Source organism: Acinonyx jubatus, chromosome B1, assembly GCF_027475565.1.
Source record: "Acinonyx jubatus isolate Ajub_Pintada_27869175 chromosome B1, VMU_Ajub_asm_v1.0, whole genome shotgun sequence".
Taxonomy (NCBI): domain Eukaryota; kingdom Metazoa; phylum Chordata; class Mammalia; order Carnivora; family Felidae; genus Acinonyx; species Acinonyx jubatus.
Window position 1 is genome coordinate 119,676,491 of NC_069382.1, and position 13,802 is coordinate 119,690,292.

General features: G+C 36.1%; 1 protein-coding gene across 1 annotated transcript in view; it reads right to left on the reverse strand.

Moving 5' to 3' along the window:
- Positions 1-12,606, reverse strand: part of MTTP (microsomal triglyceride transfer protein) — a 46,097-nt gene extending 33,491 nt beyond the window's left edge. Inside the window, exons 1-3 of the mRNA XM_015069100.3 lie at positions 12,448-12,606; positions 6,320-6,507; positions 4,870-5,013 (exon numbers count right to left, since the gene is read on the reverse strand). Coding sequence (XP_014924586.3) covers positions 4,870-5,013; positions 6,320-6,507; positions 12,448-12,508 — 393 coding nt within the window. The 5' untranslated portion in view covers positions 12,509-12,606. The remainder of the gene's footprint in view (positions 1-4,869; positions 5,014-6,319; positions 6,508-12,447) is intronic.
- Positions 12,607-13,802: the final 1,196 nt, after the last annotated feature.

The following is a 13,802-nucleotide window of genomic DNA, read 5'->3' on the forward strand; positions in this document are numbered from 1 at the left end:
CTAAAAATTTTTTAAAAAGATAGAAATAGAGGATGGATATAGCTTCCCTGTCAAAATTCCCAAGGTCTATGCTAATTATAGCCGAGCATTCCTACTGGAAATATCCTGAATGTCTTACTATTCTCTTTAAAATCAACCATGATTTCTCAAGTAAAACAGAATGCTCAGTAATTTGGCAATGAATTCAATTAATGTCAATCTGAACACAGTTCGATCTATATGGAAACTCTTACACCTTAGAAGGGACTATTTTGTCTGGATTAGCCAAACAAGTGTCTCAAATCTCTATTTTTATTTTCTGCATATACTCTGCCCAGTGACAAATTTACTAGGTATTTTATCCAGCAATTTTAGTCATTACACTAAACGAACCTATAAATGTTGGAATTGTATTTGTCCAGGTTAAAAAGGAACTGGAATAGTGACCTCAGCGTCTGAAAATCCATGGTATCATATTCTCAAACAAATCACTGGCAATTTCTCAGATCCAAGACTGAGTTTCTGATGTTCTATTTTGTAAACTGGGTCTTCTTTCCTTTTAGGAATTACAGCGTAACCTCCTTTTCAAATATTTGGGAGTATATCTCTAGATATCATGACTTTTAAAAGTTCATAAGTGGGTCTCTTGAACCCAGATACAGTCAGAAGGACTCATTTAGTGGCAATACACATATGTCTATGGTCTGTGACTTTTTGGCAAGGCTTTAGTACTTTAGAAAGCAAAAAGGAGTCATTAAGTGGTAAAAATACTTGTATGATTATCATTAGTATCCTCACTTTCCTTCCATGCTATAAAATGTACCTGAACTATTTATAAAGTTTCACCTAAAATTTCAGGAAACCTAGTTCTCCAATTTAATCTTTGAACTACACAAAAGATTAAGTACTCATCTATCAATGGCCCATGTGTACGGATCAAGTTTTGATCTCGACCACCAGGTCTCTAAGAAAATGGTGTTCACAACTTTTTTCCCCTAATAAACAAACCAAATAAATAACAAACAAAATAATAAACAAACAAAATAAACCAGAAACCAAAAAGAGATTTTTTTTCAGTTTTCTATTAATTTCTATCATTTCCCTAAAATTAGAAAAGTGGACACTTCTGTTTTTCCTCACTTGTATGACAGCTATCTTTGAGGCCTAAATTCTGTTAAGTGCAGACCATTGTGAGCCAAAGTGAAAACAGCTCTGGTATCCATATTAGCTAAATGTCAACTATTAGAATTGAGCAGGCTCTCAATAATTGACAAAACAGTAAGTCAGAACTTTGCAGTTCAATCCGTGTGGCTGTCACAGCAATAATCTTAAATTCATTATTTCACAACAAGAACCAAATAAGTTTTATTATATTCATGCCATAAAGCTGATTTACTTCATCCAGTTCTGAAATGAGCTCTGAACATCTGCAAGCACAGGACTCTTATCTAAACTCACATAGCTTCCGGAGAGCAACAGTGACACCACCTAGTTACAAACTAAGTCTTTAACTCAAGGAAACCAGACATAGGAGAAGATAGGTGAGTTGCAGAAAGGGAGAAAAGGATTCTATTCTAGAATAGAATAGAAAGTCTCCTGCTAAATTTTGAGGCTAATTTCACCGTGGAATCAGTCGAGATTCATTGTATTTTTTCCTTAGGGAAAAAAAATGCTTCTATCCATCCCCTTAATGTATGTATTCTTGAAGAATAAGAGAAAGCAAAATTCTGGCCAAACAGCAAAAATAAGCAAAAAGAATCCTAGCAAACAGACTATCATTTTGTTTAGTCTATTTAGCTGATTTATGTCTTTAAATATATCTTTGATATATATCTAACAGAGAGTATAGCTAGGGAATGACACAATGGAAAACAGACAAGTGAAGATATACTTGAAGAATTGAAGGTTTTCAAGGTGTCATATTTCTTTCGGAGGTTCAGTGTGTGTGAAGGAGCCATACTGCCAGATTCAGAGAACAAATCAATGCCCAGAAACAACACAAAATAAAGGGCCAACTCAGCAGCCATGAGGTTCATTTAATCAATACTGACAGAAAAAAACAGAAATGGAAATCTGGTAATTATCCAGTTAATTGTATTAGTATTTCAGGCCAAAAAAGGATCCATGCTGTAACTTGAGGCATCTTTTGCTTGTCAGTGTTAATCAACGTAACCAGAAAACTGTCATATGTCCAACCTCACTTATGATCTGTAGACAAAACCAGAGCCATGCCCAAACACTTATATAGGGAAGATGAGTGGGCATGGAAAAAGGATGATGTGCAATAAATATGCATCTGAGTGTTTTAATGGGCTCTCCTTTACCATGTAAATATGGGAGCTTAAAACAGGGGGCTCTGGAAGGACAAAAAATACATGCTGTTGAGCATCCCTGAAATCACAGAAATTTCAGGGAGTAAAACTTAATTTGAGCTTGGAGAGGAAAATATTTTTCAATAAAACTGCCAATCAGGAGCTCAGCCCTTGCTTCCCTAATTCCTCTCATGGTAGGCTGAGGTGATCATTTAAATAATGATCTCTCTGACAGTGATGTGGCTGAAAACTCCACATGGCTTCTTAGTCTCCAGGGTCATTTTTTTTTCCCAACAGGTACTTTATCATATCATTGATAGATACCACAGTGCACTTTAACCTGAGGCTATCGTAAACCATCACAATCACAGCTCCTGTAGAATTGGCATGTTGGAGTCATTGAAATAATGATGTGGCAGCTCCATCCCAGCCTTTGAACAGTGAGGGCACTGAGTTCTTTTGTGTGTGTAACAAAAGACTTTGTACTCAACTGCTACCCAAGGGGCTATAAAATGGCAGGTTGTCATTAAGATTATAAATGCAACTTATGTTTTATGGGCTCAAGTGTCTTTCCACATTAGAAGGTCAGAGAGGAAGAAAATAGTATTTCATGTTGTTGTGCCATATGAAAATCAAATGAGTTAATAGATATACTGAAGGATAAAGTAGGAATATTGCAAGTCAACCAAAGACGTGGTACTTCCCCAAATACTTCACAATTAGAAAACAGTATAATGTGGAGGTTTCCAGCCTAGCCTCTGAGATTAGACCTGTTTGAATCCCAGCTCCACCACTTGCCAGTTGTGTGACCCTAGGCAAATTTCTTTAGGGCTCTTAACTTTGGTTTCCTCATCTATTACAAGAGGACGATAAAGCAGCACCTGCTTCCCAGAGCTGTCATGAGGATAAAAGAGATCACTAATGTAATGCCTTCGGCCTCTGGTGCACATGAAGTGCTCAATATGATTTAGCTAATATTCAGCAAACAATAGCCCAAGACTTTCTCAAAGTTCAACTCATTTTAGCCCCATATAACTTTATGTGTTCATTCCTTTAATTTACATTCATTGAGACCCCACTATGAGCAGGACACTGAAAATACAGAGTGAAAGACACAATTGCTGCCTATGAGCTTACTCTGAATGCTGACTGCAGACAAAGAGAGGATTTAAACATCTATGATAAACACTTGAATAGAAATAAGCCTAAAGGAGTATGGGGTTTGGGAGAATGTTGGGAAAGTCTCTTAGAATACCAGGTCAGTCAGTACAAGGCATGGTTCTGGGTGTTTTGCAGAGGAAGGGAGTGGAAGGGCATGAAGGGGAGTATGAGGGGCTAGAATACAAAGAGGAATGGGAATTTTCTCTACCAAAACCCAAAGTCTAGTAATGGACACAAATGACCAAAAGGACAGTGATAAGGGCCATGAGTGAGTTACAAAGTGCTAAGAGGATTCTAAAGAGAGGTGATTATTTCCAGTTGACTGGAAAGATATGAACTTTATAAAAGAAAGGGCCTGTGAGCAATGCCTAGGGCATGGTAAGTATTTTGACAAGTGGAGAAGAGAAGCATCCTTGAGACGGGGATTCACATTTGGTTGTAGGAGAGGTGACAACATAAGAATTCCTTTTACTGCTTTATATAAAAATGCAGATCATGATTAGCAATATATCACATGTCTGAAATTTACATTATTTTAAAGTATTTGTTTTCACCTTTAAAAATTTTGAATCTAGAGATATTTTGCAGATGTGTAGAGTTTTAACTATAATGGTCCCTCTGTTTTTCTACTTTGGTAACTAAAACTGAGTGTACATCTTTACAGATACATTTTTATGTACGTCAATATAATATCTCTACTTTTCATAAACCCACATATGTCATGCCTAGTATTTCACTGATCACAGTTTCTTCTCAGTTACAAACATATTAAGACCATTGTAATAGATCACAATCAAACCATAAGTAATGCATACTTACAGAATTTTCTGAGCAAATTTACAAATGGATGTTATAGTGTTCATTCTTTAATATATAAAATACTTCTCAAAGTCATCGTTTTTAAATAACCTCTAAGTACTTTTTTAAAACACCAACTCTACCTTAGGAATGACATGCCCTTTCAAAAGCTTCAATTTTGTGCATTAGCCAGCTACTGATAGTCTCATGAGTTAATATCATTTCTCGAATGAGGCTAGATCATTCCATTCTCACAATTTGTCTGCTTTCCTGAATGATGTACACAATCATCTGTGATGACCTAATGTGTTACAATATCTTTCTAATCCTTCCTAATAAGGAATATACCTTTTAATAGTGCCTCTCAATAAACAAATACTTGATTCTATTGTAAGATTTTCATAAAAATAAGAAACAAATGGCTAGAAAATATAAGTGAATTCAACCTTGATTGACTTCTGAAGCATTTAGTTTGCAACCTCTACTTATTAGTTCTTGAAAAAATTCCATTTACTATAAAAGTAGTGATATCATGATCATTTCAATGTAATAACTACAGAAGGAAGGAAAAATTTGAAGTAGGAGAAAGAAGATGTAGGACGCCCAAAATCACTTTTACCTTTCCATGGATTAGATGAAGGAGCACAGGTCTTTGTAAAGCTTCCAAGTTTTCCTTTCTTATGATTTTGGGTGGATTTTTTCCTTTGAAAATGCTCTTCTCTCCTCTCTGCTGATTCACATTTTCAACATTTACGTCTTTCATCTGGAATCATGGAAAGAAACATGTTAGAAAAACTTGCTATCTCTATTTCCATCATAGTCTTTTAGAAAATAAAATGCTAAAGCAATAAACAGGGTTGGCCATAACTTATTCTGTTGCTTTTCAATTCATGATTCATGGGACTTAGCCATTAACTTTAAAATAATGGGGAAGTCACATGAAAATTAAGTTTTTGAATTAGGTAAAAATACTGATACTTTAATAAATCTGTGAATTCAGGTTTGTAATAATCATGACTGAAAGGTAGCTCTTTTTTGTCACTGTCACTCTCCTTATTCATTTTGACTATTGCTGTCTGCCTGGTCTCCTCACTTTCTTTACCATTTTTTGGAAAGTAATCCTGTCCCATTGTATTTCACTTGTATATACAAAATCAAAGATGAACAGTCTGATTACTGAACAAGGAGGTACATAATGTTTTCTGCAGAATAGTTTACTGTTCTATTGAGAAATGGTTTAGAGAGGTGGATGATGAAGTTTTGAGCCAACCTGGAAGTCACAACAGCTATTAGAGACATCCAAAGAAGCAAAGATCACTTGATACATGTATTGCAATGACACCTCATTATAAAGTTTATCAACAACTACTTATCAGTTATAATGGAACAAATCTTGGTCCCGTGTACCTGCTTCACACCAACACGTAGAAGAATAACAGACTTTACTAGAGAAATCTATTGCCTTTAGGCCTTTGAAAGCAAATATGGAATCACCATATATTAAAACTGAAAGAGGTCCCAGAGACCATATGATTTGACCTCCTTTCTCAACACATAAATCTAAACTGTCATAATTGACCAAATATGGCCATGCAGGAGAGCACCTGGCTCTTTCCTCAGGAAGAACACAGAATGGGTTCACTTCCTCATTGGTACTTCCGTTATATGGAGGCACTCAGGAAAATTGAGAGGTTCCAATATTATCTCCTCCTTCAGTGAAAGTAGTCTTAATTGTTTTTCACATGACATGGATTCTAGACTCCTCACTCCCAGAACATTTCAACTGGGTTATAGTTTAATGTGCCTATTAGTGAGAAATATAGACCTGGACATCATACCATAGTTACTCACTAGCATATGCCTTCTTTTGCTTGCTTCAACAACTTAGAAAGACCAGATTACTTTTTATTGGCAAAAACTCCAAAACTGTAGATCTATTTATTTTAGTGATAGATAACAAAGTAAAGGGATATATAACCAAGAGCACAAAACAATTGCTCTCAAATGATAACATTTCTCAAAGACTTTGCTGACATCTAATCTTTGCATCCCTGGTAGAAAATACCTACTGTGATTTGGATCAGTTGGTCATCGTCGCCATCAGGATTCCTCCACAGTAAGACGACATCCACATTAGATGAAATTCGGTAGCCTACACTGTCTTGGAGTTTTCCTTTGCCCCGATCAAGAAGAACTTCAGTGGAATATGTGAGTTTGTACAGACGGTCATTATTTAATGAGAGACCGGTTGTGTGACCTGCATAAAGATTGTGACACAAGTCAAATCTCAGTTGTAAGGTACTTGTCATGCCATGGAGTGTGCTATCTTGCCATCAATGCATTCCTTGTCCAGCATAGTGCTGCCTAGTGGGACCTTAGTAATATTTGCTAAATGAAAGATGGTTCTATTCTCCATTTGCTGAAATCACTGACTTGAACAACAACAAAAAGAACAACTAACAAACAAATAAACTTCCATTTCAGAACAGACATTAATTTTTATCCTTTATCAATAATCAGATGATCTAAATATTGCTCTGGTTGAACTATAGAACAGTTTTTTTAAGGAAATGTCATTGCATTGCTTTTAATTATATGAATGTGATTTCTCTTCTCTCTCCAGCTTTATTGAGGTAAAATGAATATGATTCCAGGTAGAGGTTTAGCCAGGAATTGCTTTACAAAATTAATAAAAACTATTTGTAACTAATATATCATTTCAGTGCAACAGATCAATGCCAAGGAAATTTTAGGGGTTAGAAGGCAGTTCCTTAAATTGGATATTTTGAATATTTAAAGACTATCCCCCCCCAATGCAATTAACTCTACTAATTACAGTAAAAATATTATAGTTTATTTAATTATAGTAAACTTTTAGTACAAAGGTACATTTCAAGGTTATACATATGTAATTTTAAATTAGCTATTCCTGAAGAAAATAGTTTTACTACACAAGATTTTAGTACCAGTTTTAATTTAGCATCGGCAGCTTAATGTCAAATAGTATAGTGAGCCAAAATAACTGATATATGAAGCAGTTTACACATTGTCTAATTCAGCTTACCTTAACCCAAAGAAATGTGACACAGGAGGATCAAATCTTTACCAGAGATGATTTGAAGTTTATGGTCATGCAAACCCTCTGTGTATTTTCTATCTATGGCTCACAGGACATAGTCAAAACAGATTTCAGTATACATTTTTCCTCAGTGCTAATGGGGTTGCATTGCCTAGTGAACTATAATAAGCAACCATAAGTTTTTCTTCCCTCAGGAAATATGCGTATGGAGGGAGGGTGAGGAAAGGAAGTTCAAATGAGTAGGCCAGAAGAGAGGCAGCTGAGAAAGAAAACAAAGTTACTCTGCAAAGCGAAAAATTAAGAAAACTTCTGAAGTCTACTGTCTCCATCATCTACTATAGTGTCTCCTGTTGAGAGGAAAAAACTGACTGGGTGGCTCAGTCAGATAAATGTCCGACTTCAGCTCAGGTCATGATCTCTCAGTCAGTGAGTTCAAGCCCCGTGTCAGGCTCTGTGCTGACAGCTCAGAGCCTGGAGCCTGCTTTGGATTCTGTGTCTCCCTCTCTCTCTGCCCCTCCCCCACTCCCTCCCTCTCTCTCTTTCAGATAAATGAACATAAAAAAAAAATTAATTAAAAAAACACATTGTCTCTAATAAACTGTTCAATGTGCTTTATGTACATTAACTTCTTTAATTCTCACAAAACCCAGTGGGGTAAGTACCATTATTAGTCTCCTTTTATAGATAAGGAAACTGAAGGGCATAGAGATTATACATTTTCCCCAAGATGACCCAGACAGTTAGTGATAGAGTCGGGATTTGAACCCAGGCTGTCTGGCTCTAGAGACCATGCTCTTGCCTGTACTACACACAACTAAACCTTTAGGTTGAACTCTTCTCCATTCCTAGGGAGGGAGCTAGGAATTCACTCATACATCCAACAAGGATGGACTGAGCACCTGGGTGGTAGGCACTTTTCTAGGCTCTGGGGCTGTACTAATTAATAAGCAGACAAAATGTCTGCCTTTGTGGAGCTTACATTTAAATGAGGAGATGAGCAATAAAAAAGTATATAAGCATATTAGAAATGTTAGAAGTGCTAATAAAGAAAAATGAAACAGGAAAGGGAATGGGAATGCTGAGGGAAAGAGCTTTGTGAGAAGGTAATAGGGAAAGAGCTTTGTGAGAAGGTAATAGTCTGGACAAAGGCTTTAGGCCACATGGATATCTGTGGGAAGGGCATCCCTTCTATTTCCATGCTTACACCTGCCCCAGCCCTCCACACACACAGACAGAATAGCAAGTTTAAAGGCCCTAAGGAGCGAGCAGCGCAGGTGTAATGGAGGAACAGCAGGGAGGCCAAAGAGGCCAGAATTCAGTGAAAGACACTACAGAAGATGAGGTCAAAAAGGAAAGTTTTGGGTGGTGAAGTTGTATATTTTGACAAACCTTCAAAGCAAGGGGATACAGAGACAAGAAACAGGGATCTAGAAAAGCTAGAAGGAAGTGTGGGAAGGGAGTATCCAAGAGTATACATACAAACATACACTGTGTCCAAGCAGCAAATCAGGCAGAACCTCAGGTATAAGATACAGAAGACAAAAAAAAAAGTCAGGAAAGGGGCACCTGGGTGGCTCAGTTGGCTGAGTGTCTGGCTCTTGATTTCAGCTCAGGTCATGATCCTGGGGTTGTGGGATCAAGGCCCATGTTGTGGAGAGAAATTCTCCCTCTCTCTCCCTTTGTCCCTCTCCCCTGCTCACATGTTCTTCTCTCTCTCTCTCTCTCTCTCTCTCTCTCTCTCTCTCTCTCTCTCATGATAATAAGAAAAAAAAAAGTCAGGAAAAACCCTGGAGGAGATAAAGTCTATGACTACCTCTTGCCTCCCCTACCTCAACCTCTTCCACATTTTAACTGGGGACACTGCTACAGGTTCAAACATTGATTTTCTGATCAGGAAAGACATTTTGGCCAGAGAGCCTTCTTTTTATCATGCCTATTGAATTCCACAGAGGGCATAAAGGAAATAACATGTCTTATCTAATCCTCACAGCAATTCTGAAAGGTAAGCATTATAGACAGCTGAGAAAAGCTGACTCTGCTCTCAACCCAACATAGCAGATAGAATGCAGAATTTGATGTTTAACTTTACTAAGATCCAAGTTTTGTGGGCTACATAAAGATATCTTCTGGTTAAAATAACTATGAAAAGTTTGTAGGAAGGTAGCCTCTCTTAAATTTTAAAGATTTCCAAAGTATTATGTTGATCATTTTTTCCTTGCTCTTACTTTACCAGTCAAAAGAATGTGAAAGCAGACAATATATAATAGATCAGAATTTGACTATGATGTGGAAATGATAAAGCATAGGAAAGAATAGGCCTTGTTCTAGATCTTTTTCCTACCTCTTGAAAAAAGAGATGAAACCTCAAATGATTCAAATAAGTGAATCATGCTGTAATATTGTCCCTGTTATCCTTTCCTCTTTGATTAGTGTTTCTCTGTTCATGTTATTCAGAGATCTGGCAACACTGGCGATGGGAGCATGTTCTGTTTATACCACTGACTTACTTCTTTCTTAGGATGTTACTCTATAGAATATACAGGATGGCATTTTTTGAAACCGAATTTAGACAAAACCTCCTCAGCATGTCCCTTCAAATGCATTTAAAAATTTTAAGTGACTTAAAAGCACCAAAACTCTTGGTTTTCAACCTGTAAAGAAATATCTTAAAATATGTATTTTGAAACAGGTAAATTCAAGGTGAGACTTAAAGGCGCATGCAACAGTGGTAAAGGTAGGCAATGGAATTGAGGATTCCAGCAGAAAACTCTAAGACAAAATGTAAAAGAGTAGGATGAAGGACAAGGGAAAAAGATTGGAAGATGTGATTGATGTGAATGGACTGAAAAGCGTGGGTCAGGCCAGGGACTTGAGAGCAAGACTGGAAGTAAAGGAATCAGTCGTGTTCAGAGATAACAAGATTAATAAACAGAACGCTCATGCCTAGGTTAGCAAAAGTAAAAGCACACCCGAAGAATGCACTGAAAATAGATACACCATTACAAAATATGATTGAGAAAAAGTAGGGGAAACTTGAGTCTTTAGGACATTCATACTCAGCCTATCTCTTCTAAATAGACCCTCATCTGTACGAATCTCACCCACCTTCTCTCAGTCCAACCTCTGCTCAATATCTGCCCAGATCTGGGGATTTGCCAAACAGTTGCATTTATAATTAAATATAACATGGGTGTTGAGGTGATACACGAGATCTCCAAATTTACCATGGCCTGATTTTAAAATAGACTTTCACAAGGAGTTTGTTTCTTAAATGTCAATCATTACAGAAGGCAAGGAATCTATAATAAAATCATGGTACTGTAATACAAAAAGTTATCACATTCAGGTAGAGAGAGAGCTGCCAAGTCCTATACTTTTTATTTATGATATTTGGTATAGGTAGCTTGTACCGTGAAGCTAATGATGCTTAAGCTTTGGGGCCCTCGCTTGCCCAAGCTCCTTCCAAGATCTTGGAAGGGCACCCTAGCAATGTGCACACATGCCATATCTTTTCTTTCAGTAACATTTGCAAAAGTAAGGTATTTTTGCAATTTTTTCTCAAGATGCCCCCTAAATTGCATAAGCTTCAGGTTCTAAAACTCTGGATTGGCTACTGAGTTTGTACACAACACATGGTAGCTATCTGTCATATTTTAAACCATATTTCCTGTATGTCATTGTCGTGTATGCTGTGTGTGTGTGTTTCAGTCATTATAACTGCATGTATTTGAAAACACCAAGTTATCCAATTTTTTTCCTTTATAGAGTAGAAAAAATAGAAGCATATAATAACTACCATAGTTCAATTATTTTTCTCAAAATAATAAGGGTATTAAGCTTGATATTATGGTGTATAAATCCCTCATATTTCAAATAGTCTACAATTCATTTGGCAGATAATAGCAAGTAAGGACTGTATTTTTAAATACTAAACACTTTAGAAACTGGTGTTTTAAGAAACTAAAGAAATCTTTAGTTCAAGAAACTAAAGTGTTATTTGCTTAGGTAAAATAATTTAAATTTAGCCCTGCGTTTTTCTGCTTCAATAACAAAGATTGTCTTCTCTCCTCATGTGGAAATTTTCCACACGAGAAATCTTGAGACAAATTTCACTTATGAAAATATAATTATCCCAAAAGGGTTTTAGAAGTTTAATGTGAATTGTTTTGTATCACTTAGTATACATAGTTATTAAAACTGGACCCTATCATGCATGCTAAGTGATGTGTTAGATCAACTGGTTTTGACAGTGTATCCTCGTAAGAGACTCTAAAAGTGTTTATTTTACAGGTGCAACATTTAGAAATCCAAGGAGTTTGTTTACATTCTGGTTGATTTAAAAGAAGATTCCATAATAATACATTTCATTCAGTTTTTAGAAATCATCCCATAAACCATCATAAACCATCTGATAAACCATCATAAAATATGTTTGTTCTGAAAGGTATACAATTCATATGTATTTTTAAAAATCAACTTTATCTTAAAGTAGAAACTACAACTAGCAACACTATTAATCCAAAGACAATAAGTCTTATTTCTTAAATCAATACCATGTAGTTTTATTTTCTTTAATTCACCACTTATGATAATCCTCACTTTTGAATGGCAATGCAATTAAATACATACTTTACTACTTCATTCATAATTCTTTGGCAAATCAAATGCCTGTTTCCTTGAGTCTAATGCTTCTTGATGTCACATTGCTAAGCAACTAGAAGAAAATTTAAAAACTGATTTTTTAAAATCCTCTTTTACAATTCAAATGAAGGAGCTGCATTCAGTGAGTGACCAACAGCAGCAGGTAACAATAGCTGGCATTTCTTTTCTCCCTTTTAAAAATAGACCATGAATGAGACATTGAAGCAAGGAGCACATTAGTCTAAGGGACTGAAACTAAAAGGGACCTCTGTTTCCTTAATGTATGTAGGAATTTGAATTTGATTTTCATTCCAATCCAGTCATGCCTTCACAAGTATTCCAAAGTTTTGTAGTTTTGAAGACGATTTAGTTAGAAACTCTTTCACTGTTCACACACACACACACACACACACACACACACACTTTTTCCTCTCAGTGATTAAAATTATAGTTAAGCAAACAGTGACACAAACTTACCTTTAACAGAGGCTGAATATGAGGAAATGAAGCAGAGAAAAAGCACAGCAAGAAGAATCATATTGACTAGCTACCCTCTAATGCATCCAGTTCCCAGCCAGGAGTCACTGAGAAGTGGACTCTTCTGGTGGCAATGAGGGAGTGACCCTCCTCAGAACCTGCAACAAGCGTGTTTATCTTTGGGGAAAGGTCAGATTCCAAACTCCAAAATGAGGACCTAAGTTCACCAAAGAACTCACTGTTAATGATTAAACTTAGGTGGGCTGCAGTTTTCAGTTTCTCACTCTTTTTACTTTTTTTTTACTCAAGAAGGAAAATCAAGAAAATGTTCACTTTTGAGAGCTAAACCAGTCTGCCTTCCTATAAATTCAGAAGTGCCTAAGGACATTTGAGAACAACTGGTAGTGATGCTTTTTGGCTCAATACACAATAATCATCATGCCTATATTAAGTGCTTATCTGTACATTTGGCCACATTGTGTGGGAGGGGGACAAGGATTCTCAAACTAAGCTAAACTTAATTGAATTTTATTATGTCTTTTATGGTCATCTTGGAATTTTTTTTATACTATTTGTATGCTGTTATTTAAAAATCACTCTGAATTTTATAATTTATTTAAACATTTTTAGGTTGTACCACCACCAATCACTTCAAAAATCATGTTACAGTACATAGAACTTTCAGTTTTGAAAACTAGATGGTTCTTTTTATATGTGAAACTAATGGGGTTGTAGCAAATCAGCATTGTCTATCATTAACATGTGAGCCTATCAAATGAGGATATTACAGTAGACATCTAGCTATTTCTGTGACAAGAAACACTTGTCTAAGTCCTCAGACTGGCTGGCTGGAGTCCCTTATGCTTTCTGAATCTCATTTCTAGGAAGAAATTCAGAGGGGGAATTCCAGCCCTTAGCACTTTTGCTACAGAAAATTCATTAGGAAAGTTTTCTAGAATTAAAGTGAATATTCTAGTATGGCTATGACATACTAACTGAACTAACTCTTGTCCTTGAAAACTCCTGTGAGAAATCTGCTAGGAATAAAATCTACTAAAATGAGGTGGTTTGGGGAGGCATTGTGGGGATGTTTTGGCAGGGAATCAAATACTTGTGAAGGGCTGTTTGAATGAAAATATTATAAGTAAGTAAATATTGTAAGTATATGAAAATACTTACAGCTATGTTTAAGTATAAAACAGGTTCTTAAAGTTTCTATCCTCTTTCTCAAAACCCTTTTCTAGAATTCTAACCTTAAGCTTACATCTTTTAGACAACTCAGATAAGAGACAGCTAACTTAATAGAGTCACAAAATGAAATATAAACTTTAAACATCTCTGAAGCTAAGCATATT